Source organism: Arachis ipaensis, chromosome B07 (genome assembly GCF_000816755.2).
Source record: "Arachis ipaensis cultivar K30076 chromosome B07, Araip1.1, whole genome shotgun sequence".
NCBI lineage: Eukaryota > Viridiplantae > Streptophyta > Magnoliopsida > Fabales > Fabaceae > Arachis > Arachis ipaensis.
This window is the reverse complement of record NC_029791.2, coordinates 102,448,344-102,469,261: the sequence shown is the minus strand read 5'-3', so window position 1 is coordinate 102,469,261 and position 20,918 is coordinate 102,448,344. Positions and strand designations below refer to the sequence as shown.

At 34.6% G+C, this 20,918-nt stretch overlaps 2 protein-coding genes across 2 annotated transcripts; one reads left to right on the top strand and one right to left on the bottom strand.

Annotated features, from left to right (window-relative positions):
* Positions 3,228-5,463, bottom strand: LOC107607526. Its single transcript, XM_016309474.1, has 6 exons — positions 5,373-5,463; positions 5,041-5,286; positions 4,081-4,220; positions 3,874-3,954; positions 3,704-3,785; positions 3,228-3,607 (listed from the first exon to the last, which is right to left on the bottom strand). Exons 1-6 carry the CDS (start codon positions 5,461-5,463, stop codon positions 3,228-3,230), a joined length of 1,020 nt encoding a protein of 339 aa, XP_016164960.1.
* Positions 14,972-16,035, top strand: LOC107608298. The gene is made up of 5 exons (XM_021107898.1): positions 14,972-15,029; positions 15,357-15,471; positions 15,545-15,683; positions 15,805-15,876; positions 15,957-16,035. Exons 1-5 carry the CDS (start codon positions 14,972-14,974, stop codon positions 15,960-15,962), a joined length of 390 nt encoding a protein of 129 aa, XP_020963557.1. The 3' UTR covers positions 15,963-16,035.

Sequence of the window (20,918 nt, the reverse complement as noted above, 5' to 3'; positions counted from 1 at the left end):
CCAGGAGAAGTCACACAAAAGGAGAAAGTTATGGGTGTTGAAAAAGAAATGACAAAAGGGGCCACATTCATTGCTGGACCATCAAATTGGAAAAAGCCCAAAGTCACTAACACTAAGGAGACAATAAAACAAAAGAGCAAACAAGAATTTACCTACTTCCAAGAGGCTAACATAATGGACTCATCTAAAGAGCTCCCAAGTGGACCACAAACAACACCAGCCACGATCTTAAGAGGTCACAATATTCATTTAAACTCTCAGGGTTGCTCTAACCATGATAAACTTCTCAAAACTCATCACAAGGGCTCGTGGAGACAAGAATCAAAGGATGAGAAAAAGGAAAATGACATTGACCTAAAATGGACCATGAGAGAAGAGATACAGAAGAGGATTAATGTTGAAAAACACAAAGAGAAACAATGCTACAAGAACAATAAAAGACAAATTTACTATGTCGAATTGGCGCCAAACGAGGAGGAAAAGGAATCAAAGGAAAGTAATCAAGTCAACAACAACTTGAAGATTTGGGAAGAAGTTTTGAGCATAGGGATGCAGCATAATCTAAAAACCAAAAGGAAGAGAGAAGAAAATGGAGATAAGAACATAACAAAACTCAATTGGGAAGAGGATAGGGGACACTAAGTCTCTAACTGTGGGTGTAGAAGACTGATTTTCGACGCAGAAAGTATTGAGGAAACAATGTCAAAGAAGGTTAGGTCATTTGGAGTTGTTTTAAGTAACAATTTTTATTTGTCTTTCTCCTTCTATGATAGTGACTACAATGACAAAAGGAAATGGCGCTTATATGTCTGTTTTTATTTGAAATAATGAAAAGGGTGCTTATAATTGCATTTTTAAATTTTGGAATTAAACATTTTTTAAAATTAATATAACTTATTGATCACTTTAAAATATTTTATGGCTTTTTAATTTAATCTTAATCATCCATATAAAATATTTAATAGCACACATATATTTATCTCGCATACTGTAATATATTTGTTAGTATTATTTATTTAAATTTAATTGACTCCTGAAATTTGAGGTCGAATTTAAATTGATCAAAATTATAATTAATTCAATTTGACCCCCAAATTTATAATAGTGACTCACATTAGTTCCTGAACTAATTTCTGTGAACGACATGTTGATTTTGCACATTAATTTGTCAAGATTTAGACTCCTCGCCTAAGTTTTATGTGACCGAGATCTACTAGATCTCCTATAAATTTGAGAGACTCTCAACATCCTCACGAAAACGACAATAACAGGTTCAATTTGAAAATTTTGAAATTTTAGAGCAACAATCAAGCTTCTAAAAGCTCTAATAGATCTTGATCACATGGAACTTCAGAGAAGAATATTTGAAAAAAACTCCAATTTTTTGGGGTGAACAATTTAAAAAAAAATAGCCACAAAATAATATTTTAAGTTTACCTAGTTACTTTTTTAGGGGTTGATCAGATTTCAAGTCGGATCCATAAAAATAATGTACAAGCTTATTTTTTTTAAAGGCATCTGTTTGGCCTGAGAATCGGCCAACTTAATTAGCTATTTTTTCTGTTTAATTGTGCTAAGTCATTTAGACTTGCATTTTTATGAGTTTGATTTTAGAGTCAAATATCAATCTATTTAAGTCAAGTAAACGAGTTAGTCCGACAAATTTGGTTCATTTTGACGATCCTAATTAATTCAAGATCTAACTCAAATTAATCTTTATTGAATAAATTTCAAAATGATTCTAATTAATAATAAAACTTGTATGATCATATGTAAATAAATCCTCATATATAACAATTTAATTATCTTATCTATTATATATTTTCTAGTATACTTTGTGATTGAAAATTATTAACATTATGTTCCCATTTTCTAAAAATATTGAATTTTTAAACTTATCTTTTGATTATATTAATTTTAAACTTCAATTCAAATTAACAACAAAATTTCCATTAAAAATAACAATAAATTTGTGATCTAATTAGAGAAAAAATCTTTTTTAAGGAAAAGCTTTTGATTTTAGTTGTTTGTGAAATTTTCTAGAACTGACATCTTGTAAAATATTGTAAGTTATTAGTTATTAAAAATTAGCTAGCTAATTATTAGTCACGACTTTGGACTTTAATTATTCTCTCATTTAAAATAACTTTAGGTTAATGACAAAATTGTGACAAATTACATTAGCATGCTTGGCAAATTTGCTTCAAACTTTTCATTAATTTTCCATGAATTTATACAGAGGTTAATGATTAGTAGCAACATGAAATAAAGACAGAATAAGGACTAACGTTTTTTTTCGCAAATTAGTAGCAACATGAAATAAGCGAGAAAAGTTTATCAGTTGTTAAACGGTCGCTAATTCTTCACTAAATAAGCTTCTGATTAGTGACTCAATTGCGACCAATTACTTCCAAAATTTTTTCGGTTAGCTTTGAATTTGTTATAACTCTATGACGGATTTCCAACGAAATTAGCAAGTAATTTGCTACAAAATAAGAAAGATATAGTTTTTGCTTTGCGATAAGATTGCAGTTGTCAAGTCGCTCGCTAAATTAAAATTGTCACAACTTAGCGACAAATCTAATTAGCGACTTGAAATTAATGAATGAAGTGTGTCAGTTGTTAAATTCCAAGAAATAAGGGGTTTAGCCACGGAAAAATCGTGACTAAACTCCAAGATAATGGTAGCAACTATACATTAGCCACGAAAAAATATTTGTGGCTAATCGAGGGGTTGCATTTTCAATTTGCCACAATTTTAGACTTATTAGCCACAGTTTTAAACACCGTGGAGACCTTCGAAGAGCCACGATTCGTATATCATCACCCACACAAAATACCGTGGGTAAATAAAAATTATCAAATCAAAAAGTATAATTCTACCACACTTCATTTGTAGCTAATTTGTGCAGGCCGGATTTCAGCCACAATTTTTTCTGTGGCTAACGCCGGGTTATTTAATCACGCTATTTTTGTGGCTAAGTTGCACTGTTTTTTATATACCATTCGTGGCTAATTTATGCTAATTTGTTACATTTTTTTTTCTGTAACTATTTTTTTATTGTTTTATAATATGTAGCCTTAGTTTTAGTTTGACCGTGGCTAATTGAACAATTTTATTAAATTAAAATTATATTTACGTATATAACATTAATAACATAAGTCAAATAACATGTTCTAGAGTAAATATATTTAAAATTTTTACTATTATTTATTAACTATACTAATTAAATGCCTGGCATATCACCGGACATACTAGGTACTTTATCACCATATTTTGATAATAAAAATTTATGCAGAGGTGCCAACTGAATTTTAGTTTCTTCATATCCATCTAGCTTTTTCTCTAATATTTCAACCTGCTTCTCTAAATTTAACACATACTGTTGAGATACGTTGCTGAAGACTCCTCCGATTATAAATCCAAAAATGCGTTTAGACTTGCCAAAATCTACCAGACATACAGCACTACTAAAACTTCGCACACGCCCTACATTTTCAGCACCAAAGACCTTTCCAATTGCATCATTCGGATGAGCTAACACTTTCGAAGGAACTCCTTCAGCAGCAACACGTTCTTGATCTTCAGGAAATGCTCTAATATTTGCTCCAACACAAGAAAAAAAGCTTTAATTTATAAAATTAAATTACACATTAACCTAAAACAAATAACATAATATACTTACTGCTAAATTGTGCCCACCATTTACATAATTTCCATTCTTCTTCACCAGAGTCGACAGAATAACATCACTCCGACATACAGGTCTTCCTAACATTTTTTCCTATCATAAGACAGTTGCATTATCAATGCTTATTTTAGAATAACGACAAATACAATAGGAATAAATATTAAAATACCATTTCACTTACTCTTCTAGCATTGCTTTTACTACCACCAGCATGTGATACTTGAAGCTTCACTCGATATTTTCTATTTTGCAAGTATTGTTTCTAAAATTTATAATCACAAAAAATAAAGGTAATATTGTTATAAAAATAACAAGAATAAAAGATAGCTGTAATAAAATAAAAAAAATTAATATAACAGTACTACTAAAAGAAACATTATTCTATTACCTTTGTCTTAGGATTCGTGTAGTGATGCACAAAAGCTGACCATTCAATGGATGGTATATCTGAATCAATCTTAGTTGCCAGAATTTCTTCCTTTGTTTTATTAGGATAAAAATAAATATTCCGTAACAAATATTTGTAGGCTTTTCATTGATCACCCAATGTACTTAGTGCCCATTTAATGCCAGCAGCATAATCAAACTCAAAATTTTCCTTCAAAATATTTATACACAACGTTAAAATTTATATTGTTCATCCTTTTACTTATTTTTCTCAAAATACTGTTTTCTAACATGATCTATAACAATCACTAAAATTAGAGCATATAGTATTTTAAGTTAAAAATAAAAAATAAAAAATAGACCTAATGAGTGAAGAAACAAGCCAATTCTACACAATAAATTCTTTAAGGTAGACCTAATAAAAATATAGCCAAATACATGCACCTCCCTAATAACATTAACATCCTCCTTTCATTTAATCTATCTTTTAAAACATACAAATACTATTAATCAAGCTAGCCAGCACACATTTTTCATCACACCCATGGTTTCTCAACATTGCTTGTATTTCCAACAATATAACCAAATCTAAATAAGGTATCATCAATCTTATTTAATACTAGATCCAATCCTCTTACCTTGCCTATTTCAAGTAGTACTCCCTCATGAATTCTCTCCTTTTAAAATCTTAAGCTGTTTTTTATATTTATAAGTCTCATATCTTTTGAGAACATGATATCTAAATAGTTTGAGTACAAGACATATCAAAATGTTCAAGCTAATGTAATATTATCATACTCCAAAATCACACAAGAGAAACCAAAACAATATACAGGAAATTAAATGGGAAAATATAAGAATTGAACAAAACTAAACATTAAAAATGAAAAAAGACACATAAATTAAAAAGACAAGGTAAATTTTAAAAGGCAGAAAGAATTTTAAAATGTCTAAAGTATACATATTTCAATGTAGTTCCACTGCTTTTTTGTGTTGTCTTCAGGCATCTGAACCCATCTTTGAATTGAAATTGGACATAGCGTTGCTCTACGGGCCACTAAACCCAGAAACCGTATCAATAAATTCGTGCCATTATCTTGACCTTGTCCATGGCCATCAAGTTCCATCATGACTTTTTCCTCTTTTTTCAAATGCCAAACTTGAATGGCAGTCATTTTGCGAGCTGTGATTTCTCCCGTAGAAGTGTCTATAAACGAATGCAACATTGAATACAAGAAATAAACTAAATATTAGAACTCAAAATATCACGTAAAAATTTGAAATTACATATACCTTTGATATTCACAACTAAAGGGTCGTTATGATCTTTTTTGGTGGATGCAGTTGGTTGTTCTATTGTCAATGTATCATGCTCATTCGTCATGTCTATATCCAAAGATCCAACATCGTCTTGGTTGAGATTTATTTCATTCAAACCCTCTGCAAATTCTTCATTGTTGTTGATATTTTGTGGTTGTCGAAGTTCTGCTAGAAGGGCCTCTCCCGAACTATTACGTTTTTACTTCATGAGGAAATTTGCCAAAAAAAATAACAAATAACACCAAAATGAAGAAAGAAGATGTTAGTATTTTGTATTTGGAGAATGTTGTAATATGATACATCTCATATAACGTGTTAAAGGAAGTGCTTTCAGGTGCTATAGAGTAACAAAGTCAAAACAAGACGTGAACAGAGTGATGGGTGGTTACTTTAAGTTTCCGCCAAAGGGTATATTAAAAGTTAAGCGCACTTTGAAATTTTAAATCTTGAATAGGCTTTTTACTTTTTTTTGTTTTTTATAATTTTAAAAATTTTTTTTCTATTCTATTGTTTATTATCTATTAAATATACCTTATATTAATTTATTTCTAATACAATAGTTATTTATTTATTTATTTTTTAATGGTTAAATACGATTAAAAATTTATAAAATTTAATTTTGTAAGACAAAGTAATTATCACATAAAATTTATTTAACAAATTTTATAAATCGGTTTATGTTATTACTTAATAAAATTAAGAACTTTTATAGCAGTGAGTATATACTTATTAATTTATTAGTATTAATTTTCTTACAAGTAAGATTGACAACTTAATTCAGATATGAATTCATGTGATGAGTGATCTTGGATTTCAAATTAAACTAGTTCATTAATTTGTATTTTGTGAATCAATTTATTAGAAAGGTGATGAATCAATTTTTGCTTGATGTTCTTTAAAGAATTAATAAAAAAAATTTCTTTTATAATTGAAGTTGTTACTAACAGATTTTTCATAAGTTTAATAAAAAAAATAGCTAATTATCCTCTTATCTTTATCTTTAGTTTTTGTATTATTTTTTACCTTATTATATTTCTCATAACTTTAGTCAAAAGCAATAATTAAATATTTAATGTTATCTTATAGCATTAGACATTTTAATATTAGTGCATGCTATATTGCTCACTATCACTATAAATCAACGTTAAACATATAGAACCATCAAAGCTAATAGTTGTTAAATAATAAAATTAAATTATCTCATAATATTATTATAAAAACATTAATGTCAAAGCCAATTCTCCGAGACCTCGAGAAACTCTAGAGTAACAAATTATCTAGAATGCATCAAATATTGTCTAAGTTATCTACTTCATTATCATCATCGCAATCATTATCATCATTTTCGTCAACATGCATTTCATCCTGTTCTGCTTCATCAACCTCGTCCCTCGTCAATTGAAACTCTTTAAGATTCTCTACTTGTTGCTCACAAAATTGTATGTCCTCCACCAAAGATTCATCTAATTCCTCCTCATTCAAATCCCCCCATATCATATAAATCTCTGGGTTTCATATAACAAACAGAACACCAACCTTCATCAACTGGATCATCAATATAGTAAACCATTCTTGCATCTGTTGCAAGAATAAATGGCTCATCTGTTTCATTATCACCAGTGTGTATCAAGTTAGAAAAATTTACACTAGTGATCCCAAATTGATCTATCTTGATTTTCTTGTTAAATGTGGTATCAACCCAAATACATTTGAACAACACAACCCTCAGCTTGCCAAAGTAGTCTAACTCTATCATATCTACCACTTTACTATAGTATGTATTGTCGCTTGCTACTATAATAGAGTTCCTGCCATTTGAAACACTATTAGTAATAGCAGACATAACCACGCCACTATTTTGTGTTTTAAGTCCTTGATCTTTCTTCATTGTACGAAACTTGAACCCATGAACATTATACTCCTCAAACCTCTTCACAACATCATTAGGCCCTTCTGCAAGCCACTTGATTTCGGGAGTGATATCTGGATCATCGTTTTTTGCAACCTACATGTGTTAATAGATTAGAATTCTAATATGTGATCCTAAATTTTATTTAGGAAGAAACAAGTTTTATAAAATATAAATAACTCACATAATCCCTAAACCACTCATGGAATTTGGCATGGATGTATTCTTCAACGATTTTGGTTGCATTTTTTCTACCACGGTATATTCTGGCAATCTCACATCTACATTTTCTGGTAAAGTAGACTACATTTATGTAATATGTAAGACCCAGAACTTTTGAAAAGTCTTATTATGATCAAGTCTCAAATCATACGGTTATTTATAGCCTTAATTTCCTGGAGCTGTCGTCGTCAAGTCACCACGAGCCGCCGATCGCACTCCAGTTCAGCCCGCCACCGCCGCACCGTCTGCGCCGTCTCCAGGGAGAGTGGGACCGAGGAGAAGGTTGGTCTGCGAGTGATGGGTGTCGCGGGCTTGGGGGCCGTTGCACCTTCATCGCCACCGCGCCCACGCCGCGTCGCTGTCGTTGCCCTCACTGCATCGCCGCCGTAGAGCTCGCAAGCGTGGAGGAAGCACAGCGCCGCCGGCTTTGTTGGACTTCCGCCGTCGAACCTGTCCCTACCGCCGCTGCTGGCCATACGCACAGAGAGAGAGAATGTGCGAAAAAGGAGCTGCCGCGGGGTTGCCGTCGCCACCACAAGGCTGGGCTCGCCGCTGTGGAGGGTTGCCCCTTTTCCTCCACCGTCACCGAAGATCCATCACCGGAGCTGCTGGGCTTTCCGTATGTTGCTGTGGTGTCACCGGAGCTTCAGGCCACTGCGCTGGCCGCCGGAGACCGCAGCTGAAGCCTCTGGCTTCGTGGGTTCTGATTGTTGTAAGTTGCTCGGCTGTACGCCATTGTCAGAATCAAGCCAGATTTGCCTTTTTGAAAAGAGGCATAAGACGGTTATAAATCACTGGCACGGTTTATCTTCATGTATCCTATTACAGTAATTCCCAAAAACCCTCTACTGAGAACCCTTTCGAGGATGATGTTCTCACCCCCTACATTTTTCCCCTTTCAGGATATGGGCGCAGAAGTTATGAAGAGCTTATTTAATTGTTGTTGTGATGCTCTGTATTGTTTTAGTTATGGTTTATTGTACCCTCGCCTTTATCTTGATATATATTCTGTAAGAGGGATAGGAATTGTATTGGTTAATGTTTGTAATATTATTTATATATATTTATGCATATATATGGATGTACTCTTTTGAGTTGTTGTAAGTTGAAGGGTATTTATGGACGTACGTTATCGAACGAAAGTATCTTTGGGAGCGGTATTGCGGTTTAAAGTTTGAAACAGGCTCATATTTTAGTATTAATTAATATAAGTGTCGTCGTAATGTCCGAACTATCATAGTCGCGCAGCCGGAAGTGCGAGCTTTGGTAGTTAGGGTGTTACATTATGGTATCAGAGCAGTTCTTCCTGTAGAGCCTGAGGAATGGACTGACTATGCTTCAATTGCATGCTCTGAGCGTTTGTCATGTATTAGGCCTTGTCGAATGACGAGAATTAGAGCTTTATGCACATGACGATCTATTGATTAACGCCATTAGTCTTGCGTTGCATAATTTCTGATATTAAGTTTGGCCGGCTTAATACCAGTGAATCTTGTATATGGAAGCACTAATGGGTTATCATAGATGATATACGAGTTTTTAGTGAAGCGAATCGCTGGTTTTGGAAACGTTAGAAACTATTTCTCGAGGCTATTCAGTTGTGTATCTTGGATTTTGTTCGAGTCAACCTGTTCTTCATACCCTAACTTGAAGTTCTTATTTGCTACTCCTCCTGAAAAGTAATTTGATGCTTCCACTCTGTTTCTCTATTCATATGCATTCTTGTTTGATCTTAAGTGCATATGCTTGCTTAAAATCCTTGTTGCATCTAACTTCCTCTGTTTGAGTTCTTCTTGATTCAAGTATTCTTTGATATAGCCTTGAACTTGTCTTAATGTGCTGTGACTTTTAACTCCGGGTTCTGATTCCATTCTTTGAAAAATTGTTGATTCAGTTTTTCTCTTACTGGACAGTGATCACAGCCAATTTTGAGATTTTATAAATTGCTGTTGATTAGATATATACTTTTCTATATATGAGACTTTGAAATTATTTATGCAGTTTAACAACTATTTCTTTCTAATACCTTGCCTGTACTTTTACTGGTTTACGCAATTACACTTACTTTAAAAGTAAATTTGACTTTCTAGTAATTTTACTATAGCTCCAATGGACATCTTTATTTGATTGTGTATTTGGATATTTTTCATTTTTATCCTGGTTGAGTTTCATTTGATAAGCTCTACTTAACTTATTTTGAATTGAGTTGGGTTTAGCATACTACATGGTTTATGACACTGTTGCTTTTTTTGAAAATGTTGGACTCATAGCTTTCCTCTTATGAACGGACTCGTTTCTTCTTAAGCTTTTCACCTCTATGAATGCCATACGTGACTCTGTCTTTAACTAATCTTTTACATCTTGAAAACATTACTATTGATCTTGGTTTGTCCTTTCTTGTGGATCTCATCCTTATGTGAGTCCGTTTGATTCGTTTCAATTTAGTGCATTATTTATTCTCCCATTATTTCTACAAGAGTTTTTAGTCAAAGATTTATCATTGAGAAATTACAAATGATTGAGTTGTCTTTTTCTATGACTTTTGTATTCTTTTGGATCAATTGAAAGCTTATTTGATGCCCCATGCCTAGTGGATCTTGTTTGAACTATTTAAGATCCTTTCTTGCAAGGCTTGACTCATTTTGAGTACATCTTAAACTTCTTGAATGTTCTTCTGAGATGGTGATTTCAAGAAACACTTTTGGAGTCTTGTTTTGAACTTTCAAAGGAATTTTGAATTCTCTTTGGAGGAATACTAGACGGAATTTATTTTCTGTTGTTTGATTGAGATTGAAACCATTGTCCAATTTTGACGAAATTAATTTAAAGTTGGCATGCGCCATTTTAAATGAGGTTTTGGAAAGCTTCCTTATTTAGTGGAAACTGGTTTGTTCTAATGCACCACTTATTTCCTTTACCAAATTGTAATCAAATTTTTATCTCGAAATTTCTTTTCTAAAAAGAGTTTGACTTCCTCTTTCACCCTTGCTATGAATGTTATACACGCTTGTTTGAATATGAACTTTGGAAAATTTTGAACAAGCATTTGATTATTTTCGTGTTTTTATGAATTACTTTTGGTTAAGTTGTGCACCTAATTATCTTTCTAAAATATTTGAGAAAATATTTTAGCTCTTAGCCAAACTTGTGTGCATCTTGTTTTTAAAACTCTACATGATCTACTTCAACATGAAATTATATTGAAGTAAAGCCACATTTATGCTTTTGTTACTCTCTTGAAGAATGGTTGTTGCTTAACTTTTCTTTTAGACCGCAAAGTGATTTTTTCGCAAGTTTTCGGCTCTTTTAACGAACAGAATATTCGGAAGTATTTTACTTATGCTCTTGAGTTCTGTGAGCTTTGTCTTGGGTTTGAGATATTCTTTTCTGTAAACCTTATACTTCTTCGACTCAGCTTGAGTTTGTTTCAAATTGATGCGCTGGTTTTCTTCCTATTGATCCTGTTGAACTTCTTTAATCCAAGGGTTACCTTTGAAGTTGTCAATTGATTTATTTCTAGCAAACTTCATTGCTTCAGCATCTTTGTTTATCTGGAAATTGGATACATTCCTTTAAATCTATGAGTATTACCCTTGACAATTGTCTCTCCGTTCTAATTCTGGTATCCTTCTGAGTAGACTCGAGAATTATTTTGATATCACGTGCGACTTGTAGACGTAGTAGCGCGATGCGTTAGTTATTTAATACGTGATATGTGTATACGGAAGTTGAAGCAGTAGGTGTGCAACGTTATGAGTTTTGGGTGTTTCGTTCCTTGCGAACGGGCTTGCAGTTGTTAGGCTTATGGTCGGATATGAGGATGGTAAAGTGCTTAATGGGGACACACACACAGCCGCAGCAGCATACCCTTACCCCTTTCATCCCCTTTTCCCTAACACAGCAGCAACAGCTGCACACGATGCGGAGGAAAGAAAGGGATAGGAGGAAAACGGGAAAGAGGAGAGGGGAGAGGGGAGGAACGGCGCCGGCGAGGAGCCGCTATCACCGCCGCCGCATCGTCGCTGAGTCTCGAAGGGAGACCGTGTCTGGAGCTGTCGTCGTCAAGTCACCACGAGCCGCCGATCGCACTCCAGTTCAGCCCGCCACCGCCGCACCGTCTGCGCCGTCGCCAGGGAGAGTGGGACCGAGGAGAAGGTTGGTCTGCGAGTGATGGGTGTCGCGGGCTTGGGGGCCGTTGCACCTTCATCGCCACCACCCCCACGCCGCGTCGCTGTCGTTGCCCTCACTGCATCGCCGCCGTAGAGCTCGCAAGCGTGGAGGAAGCACAGCGCCGCCGGCTTTGTTGGACTTCCGCCATCGAACCTGTCCCTACCGCCGCTGCTGGCCATACGCACAGAGAGAGAGAATGTGCGAAAAAGGAGCTGCCGCGGGGTTGCCGTCGCCACCACAAGGCTGGGCTCGCCGCTGTGGAGGGTTGCCCCTTTTCCTCCACCGTCACCGAAGATCCATCACCGGAGCTGTTGGGCTTTCCGTATGTTGCTGTGGTGTCACCGGAGCTTCAGGCCACTGCGCTGGCCGCCGGAGACCGCAGCTGAAGCCTCTGGCTTCGTGGGTTCTGATTGTTGTAAGTTGCTCGGCTGTACGCCATTGTCAGAATCGAGCCAGATTTGCTGGTAACTGCTCTCTCCTTTCTTGAATCTGTTCCATTTCTATGTTTGCTCCGCTATTAGTATGTAAAGTAGTCATAATACTTCTTGCTATCAGAGTAGCGCAGCCGGAAGCGTGACTTCTGATAGTGAGGGTGTTACAATTATGGTATCAGAGCGGTCTTTCCTGTAGAGCCTGAGGAATTGACCGATTATGCTTCAATTGCATACCCCGAGAGTCAGTCATGTAGTAGGTCTTGTTTGGATAACGAGAATAGAGCTTTAAGTACATGACGGTCTATTGATAAATACCATTAATCTTGCATTGCATAATTCCTGGTATTAAGTTTGGCCAGCTTAACCCTAGTGAATTATGTATATGTAAGCACTAATGGGTTATCATAGACAATATGCGAGTTATAGGTAATGCGAATCGTGGGTTTTGGGAACGTTAGGAGTTAATTCTTGAGGTTACTCGGTTAGGTGTCTTGAACTCTGCGAATATCACGTATCTTATTCTTGCTTGGTATGCTCTAAGGTTCTTGTCTGCGATACTTTTCTTGGAAAGTGAACAGATTATCTTTCAATCCTACTCTCTTGTTCACGTACGCTTTTGTTTGATCCTAACTGCATATGCCTGTTTAAAACTCTTGGTGTATTTATCTTCTTTATTTAGGCACTTCTTTTTGAATCATGTATTTTTTTTTTATATACATTTGAATCTGTTTTGATGCAGGACACCTTTTTAAGTTCATATTTCAAGTCCTTTGTAAATAAATTGTAATTTAGTTTTCCTCTTATAGTCATTCTTTAAATCTTAACAAAACCGTTTTTGATTTGAAATATACAACCGCTTTTAATTTGATATGTACTTCTTTATATAAACGTTGAAAGTTTCTTATACAGTTTAAAACTAGTTGTTTTCAATACCTCGCCTGTTTCTTCATTGATTTATGGAAATGTATATATACTTTAAATACAATTTGATTTTCTAACAATTTTATTACAGTTTTTACGAATATCCTGATTTGACTATATATTTAGATATTTTTCAAAGAAAGGTTTTTGTCTCTTTCCAGTTGGTCTTGTTTGGTAAGCTTCACCTAATTTTTTTTTTTATTCGAATTTGGTTTAGCATACTATATTATTTATGCAATTGTTGTTCTTACAAAAAAAATGTTGGACTCATATCTTTATTCTCATGAATGGATCAATTTCTCTCTTAAACTTTTTATTTCTGTGGATGTCATATTTAGTTATGTTTTTAACTGCTCTTTTATTTTTTTTTTTTTTTTTAACGTCACCATTAGTCTTAGTTTTCCATTTCTTGTGAATCTCATTCTCATCCGAGTCAACTTTAATTCGTTTCCATCTAATGCGCCATTTGTCCTTTTATTTGTCTTTCTTTAGTCAAGGACTCTTTCTTGAGAATTTTCTATTGATTAAGTTGTTTTTCCTGACGCGTTTTGTATTCTTTTGGACCAATTGAAAACTCGTTTGATAATCCATGCCTAGTGAGTTCTTGCTCGAGTTCCCTTGATTTAAAGATTCTTTCCTCCATGAGCTGATTTCCTTTTAAGCGCATTGTAATTTTCTTAAATGATTTTTGCGAGGTGGTTATTCCAAGTATACTCTCAAAATTTTGTTTTGGACCATTTTGACGAAGCTTTGAATTCTTTTGAAGAAATTTAAGTTTTGGATCAACTTTTTAAGTTGCTGAGTTCCTTTTTAAGCTTTTTGTTTCTATGAGTGACATGCTATATAAATCCTAATCGAAATCCTTTGATTTAAGTTCCTTTCCTAAAATGAATTAGTTTCCTTTTTAGCGCATCTTAATATTATTGAACATCCTTATAAAGTTGTGACTTCAAGTATATTATTGGAGTTTTGTTTTAAACATTTTTAAACGAGTTTTGATTTATTCTTATGCAGAGTTGTCCCTGACTTTGAATTGCCTTACTTGAGTAGTGCCTCTCTTTAATGTGATTTGAACTTGATTCGGGGCGATATAACCGTCTATTAAAGTTTTAATAAAATCACTTTCAATTCAGCCTACACTCCTTTACCATATACTCTAAAAATTTCTGTATGTGATTTAAACATGTTCAACTGTAATGCATCTTCTTTTCTTTTATGAGCAAAACTTTATGTTAAGTTTTCTTCCAATAAGATTGTGGTTTTCATACATGCTTGAAAAAGAAGAGAAAATGCAATTTAGCTCTTAGCCAAATTAATCTTTCCATTTATAAAGTTTGTGTAATCTATTTCCACTTGAATTTATATTGAAATAACGTCACATTTACGCTTTTATTAATCTTTTGAAAGATGTTTGTTATCCATTTTCTCTTTTAGAACATGAAATAATTTCCCCTTAAGTTTTCTATTCTTTACGAACAATGCATTCGAAAATATTTTTAAACCATACTCGAGTTCTATAAACTGTCTTTGGTTTGAATATTCTTCTTCCATAAACCTCATATTTCTTGACTCAGCTTGAATTCATTTCAAAATACTGTGTTGTTTTTCATCTTACTGGTCCTATCGAATCCCTTCGACTCAAGAGTGACCCTTAAAGTTATCAGTTGATCCTCTTTCCAACATTCTTCATTACTTGTTTATCCTTGTCTACTTGTGATTTCAACAATTCTTTCAAATTCTCATGAATACGATCCTTGCCGCTTTTCTTTATTTTCTAAGGTTTGTTATCCTTCTGAGTATACTCGAGATTAGTTCTGGTATTTTGTGTGACTATTGGACTTAGTAAACGACACATTAAATCTTTAGGGTACGTTTGGTGGAAGCAAAAGGTGAAACTTCTAAAAGTACGACATCACATGGAATTGTGGAACTTTGTTTTACGTGACAGTTCTGTTGATGTGGAACTTATAATCAGTAATAAGGTTTGCAAAGTGTTTAATGAAATTAAGAACCATCAGATGAGTTGCCCAATGAGATACGGTTGAAAATGGTGGAGATAAGTTATGTTAAAATTTGAATAGTTGAGTCTCTGGAGTTGGTATGAGATCAATATGTGGACGTTAAGTATATCGTTTTAGCCCCGACAGGTTTCATAACCTTTTGACGCCTTGCCTTACCATCACATGTTTGAAAACATTTCGTCTTGTACATCAAGCCTATCTTGTAACTTCTGTTTGCATCATAGTTATACCCTTTAATACCTTTATGCCATATGAAAATCCTGGTATTTGAGGCTATTAGAGCGAGAGAGAGAGAGAAGGCACGGGAGCAGAGGAGAGAAAGGAGAGACCCACGCCAGCCACCGCCGCTTCTGCAGCTCGAAACCCCGCTGCCGCCGCCGGAGTGTGCATTACCGGTAAGGAATTTAAGCTTGGCTTCTATTCTTTTGGATTCCGGGAACCTTTATCGTCACTGCATGTCTATTTCAGCTCTCCACCGCCGCTGCTTGTTGTTCTGAACTGCTGCACCGTCGTTGCCGCCATTCGGGTCACTGGGAACATGGCAGTGATCACCGGAACCACCATCGGAGTTACCGTTATTTCAATTCAGCCGTTCGTCCTTGTTTGGGTAAACAATGCATTCCAAAACCTATGAATTAGTATTTCTGTTCTAAGTTATTTAAGGATCTAAGGTTTTGGTGTCATAGGATCGAGTTCCGGGTCTTGATTGCTGAGTTCTATGGCTGTAGCATACAACATCAAGGTGCTGTGTCGTCACCGGAGCTGCTGTTGCTCCATTTTCTCAATTATTTGTAAGCCCAGTAAGTCGTTCCTTGTTCCAAACTCTTTTAGTTGCTATTCTATTATAGACTATTGAGTTTACGCGACATTAATATTTTAGGATTGAGCTAAGGCTATGTTTAGAGGTTGTGGCTGCTGCGGGGACGGTCGGTATTGATGTTGTTGCTGTGGAATAAGAATAAAAATATAGTTTGTCGCGTAGTTGGATCGCGAATGAGGTAGGGGCGTCTTTCTCAAACTTGTTTTTCTTTCCAGAGTTGTTGTAAATTGATATTAATGCGTAAAATACATCTTTGGTGATTGCCTGAGTCTTATGAATTGAATAGAGTTGTTTTGGATGAATAAGATTATTAGTTTGATTGATAGATGAATCGATTGAGAAAGCTGAATATTCTGATTAGTTGACTGATGTTGTTAAAGTGGTTTTCCTTGAATTAATGGGAGAGATTTAATAATGGCATTTAGTTTAATTTTGGAAACAATTCGTATGCATAGACTCTTGGGGATGCACGTCGGGGGACAGTCTAAGGACAATTCAGACTTGTCGGGTTGGCTGGATAACCGACAGATGAGCCTCATCAGCCATAGGACAGGCATGCATCATATGCATTTGTATGCTTTGCTTGGGTTTGAACTTGTTTTGGTTTGCCTAATTGCTAAAGTGTTCTTAACTGCTACTTGAACTATTTGCTGTAACTGCTACCTACTTGTGCTTTCCTTGTCTGTCTTGCCTGTGTTTGTTCTGGCGTGCTACATTGAGAATGAACTTGGATGCTGAATTAATGATTGTGTTGTTTGATTGCGTGGTTGATTTCTGATTGAGATTTTTTTTATAAGTAAGGAAAGATTTTGGATTTCTGAAAGATTAAACATTGTTTCTTTGAAAAGGGATTTGAACGATTTCCTATTGGTTTTAAAAGATTCATAAGGCAATGATAATCACTGAGCTTGAAAACAGTTTCTTATTAAATATCTTCTTATGACAACTTTGAAACTCCGTGGTGAGACCGTGTGGTTAGGTTCTCACCCCCCTACAGCTTTACCTTTTCAGGAACCAGATGAAGAAGTATTAAGAAGAGTTATACTGCGTTTGGTTTATATGCTGTTGTATTAATTAGATTATTTTCTTCCCTCGTCTTTGTTATTACAAGTTTGTAAGAGGGATAGGAATTGTATGTTTTATATGTACAATATATTGAATTATTATGTAAGGAGTCTTGTATATGAATCTATGCCTGTTTGTATTTTCTTAAGATAAAGTATTTATTTCTGGTTTTTCAAAGAAATCAGCGATACAGTGTCGAGCATAGGCTCCTATTTTAATATTTAGTATGTAAAGTAGTCATAATACTTCTTGCTATCAGAGTAGCGCAGCCGGAAGCGTGACTTCTGATAGTGAGGGTGTTACATTGTCCACCATTGAACAATTTGTCAACACATAAAGATGGGCCTGCAATTTCTCAGTTGGTGTTAACGAACAAATCTTTTGAGCTCCACGAGATATTCCTAAGGGTAGAAAAATCTTAGATAAGATAGTATAACAACTACTAGAAGTGTTGTCATTTTGGTCATTGTTGTGCCTTGGTCGGTTGAACCTTGTCTCAATATTACCATCCTCCAAATATCTAGAGCAGAAAATTAGACATTCCTCTATTATGTAACCTTCAGCTATGCACCCTTCCGGTGCAGTCTTGTTACGGACATAAGATTTTAAATGTCCCAGGGCCCTAATAACAAGAAGAGAAAATTAGTTATCCATAAAAATATATCGTAACAAATAGATTCAATTAAAACAAGTTAGAGTGCCAAAATTTACCTTTCAACAGGATACATCCATCTATACTGCACTGGACCCGCAATCATTGCTTCCTGTACCAGATGAATAACTAGATGAACCATAATAGTGAAAAATGCAGGAGGAAATATCATTTCCATGTGACAGAGCATCAAAACAATTCGTTGTTGTAGTCTTTCTAAATTTTCTAGTGATAGTGATTTGTCTGAGACTTCTCTAAAATAGTTGCACAGCTCGATAAGCATGGATGTAACCTCCTTAGGCAAGGATCTTCTAAGTGCAATTGGCAAAATATGTTCCAGAAGAATGTGTGAATCATGGCTCTTTAGACCGTTTACCTTTCGTTTTTTAATATCGACACATCTAGGAATATTTGAAGAGTAACCATCTGGAAAAGAGACACTCTTTAGAACACCTAGAAAAATATCCTTGTCAACATTGTCATTCTAAAGCACGAGGCAGGATACTTGGAAGAATTAGGATATGGATGAAGTTGTTCTCTGATTCCCATCAACTGCAAGTCCTTACGAGCTTGAAAGTTGTCTTTAGTCATTTGTTTGTCATCAAGTACAGTAAAAAGCACATGATCAAACACATTTTTCTCTATGTGCATCTTGTCAAGACAATGACAAACAAGATTATCTTTCCAATATGGTAAATCCCAGAAAATACTCCTCTTTTTCTATTGTAGTGGGATGTTGCCATCGTTGAGTGCATCCTGAGGTCTTTTTCGACTACTCTCAATTTGGGACAAAATCCTTCTTCCTGATAACGTCGGAGGTGGGCCTCTTAGTTCTGTATGGCCATCAAAAGAGTGTTTATTGTGCCTATACTCGTGGTCATCGGGTAACCACCGATGATGTCCCATAAAGCAATACTTCATGCCAAACTTCAACCTTCTAGAGACTGTATCAAAGTTACATGATGGACAAGCAAGGCTCGTATGTGTATTCCACCCAGATAGATTATCAAGACTTGGAAAATCACTAATAGTTGAAAATAATGCAGCATGCATACGAAAAATGTTACTATCAACAGAATCGTAAACATCAACACCTTTCCATAATTCGTTCAACTCACAAATAAGTGGTTGCAAAAAAATATCAATATTATTTTCAGGCATCTTTGGACCAGAAATTATCATAGACATTATAAGGGAAGTTTGCTTCATACAATACCATGGAGGATAGTTGTATATATATAGCATCATTGGCCAAATGCTAATGTTTGAACTGAGAGTCCCGAACGGATTGAAGCCATCGGTTGCTAAAGCGAGCCTTATGCTACGAGGATCTTTAGCAAATTCTGGATGTAATAAATCAAAATCTTTCCATGCCTTGCTATCTCTACGATGCTTTAATTTCCCATCTGAGTTAGGAAACTCCGAATGCCAGCGCATTAGTCTTGCTGTCTTAGAGGACAGGTATAACCTTCTTAACCTAGGAGTAAGAGGAAAGTACCTCAACACCTTTGTTGGTATCCTTTTTTTTATCTTGACTCATTTCCACAAATTCTGTATTATTGCTGGTATTCTCTTCTATTTTATATCGAGATGCGTTACAGACCACACATTTATTTTTTTCCTCATTGTCTTTTCCCCAAAAGAGCATACAGTTATTTGGACATGCATGAATTTTCTCGTATCCCAAACCTAACAATTTAATCATTTTTTTGGCTTCATAAAATGAAGTGGGCAAGTTAGCATGTGGAAAAGCATTGTTGAGAAGGTCGGCTATCATGGAGAATGTCTTGTCAGTAGCACCGCACAACACCTTGATATGATACAACTCAACAATAAATGATAACTTGCTATATTTTGCACACCCAGGATATAATTTACGATTCCCATCCTTTAGCAACTCTATAATTCTCCTTGAATCCTCGTTAGTGTCATTTTCTGACGGCATTGGAACAGAATCAGTTCTCGAAGCAAATGGCTCATCATCATCACCTTCATAATTGATGTCATCTATACCGAAAACATCAGTCAACATATCAAGCAGTGGTGGTTTTCAACAGGCTCTATATGATCATGATCCAATAGTTCTTCTTCCGGCTGGACTATAGTTTCTCCATGCATATACCAAGAAGTATATCTTTTTGGAAATCCTTTTTGAAGTAAATGAGTTAATACTTCAATTCTCATCCCCATATTGTTGAACCCACATTTGATGCATGGACATATAATTTTTTCATTTATAGCAACTCTAGCAAAGGCAAAGTCCAAAAATCCTTCAACCCCACATTTATACTCTGTTGATGTAATTGATTTATGAATCTAACTCTTATCAATCATAATTGAATGACTCTGTTTAAATAATAATGTATCAAAATATAAGTGTATGAAAGGCATAAAAATGAATGATACAATAAATCAGCATATCATGTATTAGTTCCTAATTAATATACACAACAAATTATAGAAATGTAGTGACGTAAAGTGTAAAAAGAGGTGTTAGTGAACTAACCTAAACGGATCGTCAAATTAATATTAATATTACTCACTAATTAGCTGCAGAGTAAGTAAAATTGTATTATAGAATCTCACAATCTGCATCACAACAAAAAAATGAACCTTGTCCTTAATAATCGATTATGCATACTAAATTTAAAATGTTGTACATGTTATATATGAAAGAAAAAATTAGGCAATATAAACACCATAAAATTTATCTAAAGTGACAGCATGATTTATTTAGAAGTATATCAAATTATGTTTAATACACACAATGGTGTTGTGCAAGAGCATTTGAGGTTGCAAAAAAGTCTAACAAAATACTTAGTAGTTATGCATACTAAAACTTTATTAAAACTCTTAACACTGAGTACCATTACATAATACTTTATAATTTTTATTTGTAGATATTTATTTTTTATGATATTAGTAATAAAAAATAAGTTTTATTTATAAATTTTATTTTAATATAAAATTTTTATCATGATTTTTGTCTTAAAATTTTTGGTCTCCTAAAAAATTTTCAATCAAGCTCGAGTCACTGTGAGTATGGTAATATAAATCCGAAAATACAAGTATTTGTACCTATTTGAGAGTAGTGATGCACAAGAAATAAAAAATCAAATATCAGGAGATAACCTTTAGGCTATTTGAAAACTCAAAAAGTTGATTAAGATTGGCTCCACACTTTATTTGTCTTGAATAATTCCACCTTCAGTGTCCTACAAGAGAGAACAGGCTATCCATGAGTCCAAAAATACATTAAGTATACTTAAATCATATAAAGTGAGGTATAACATTGTGAAATAATT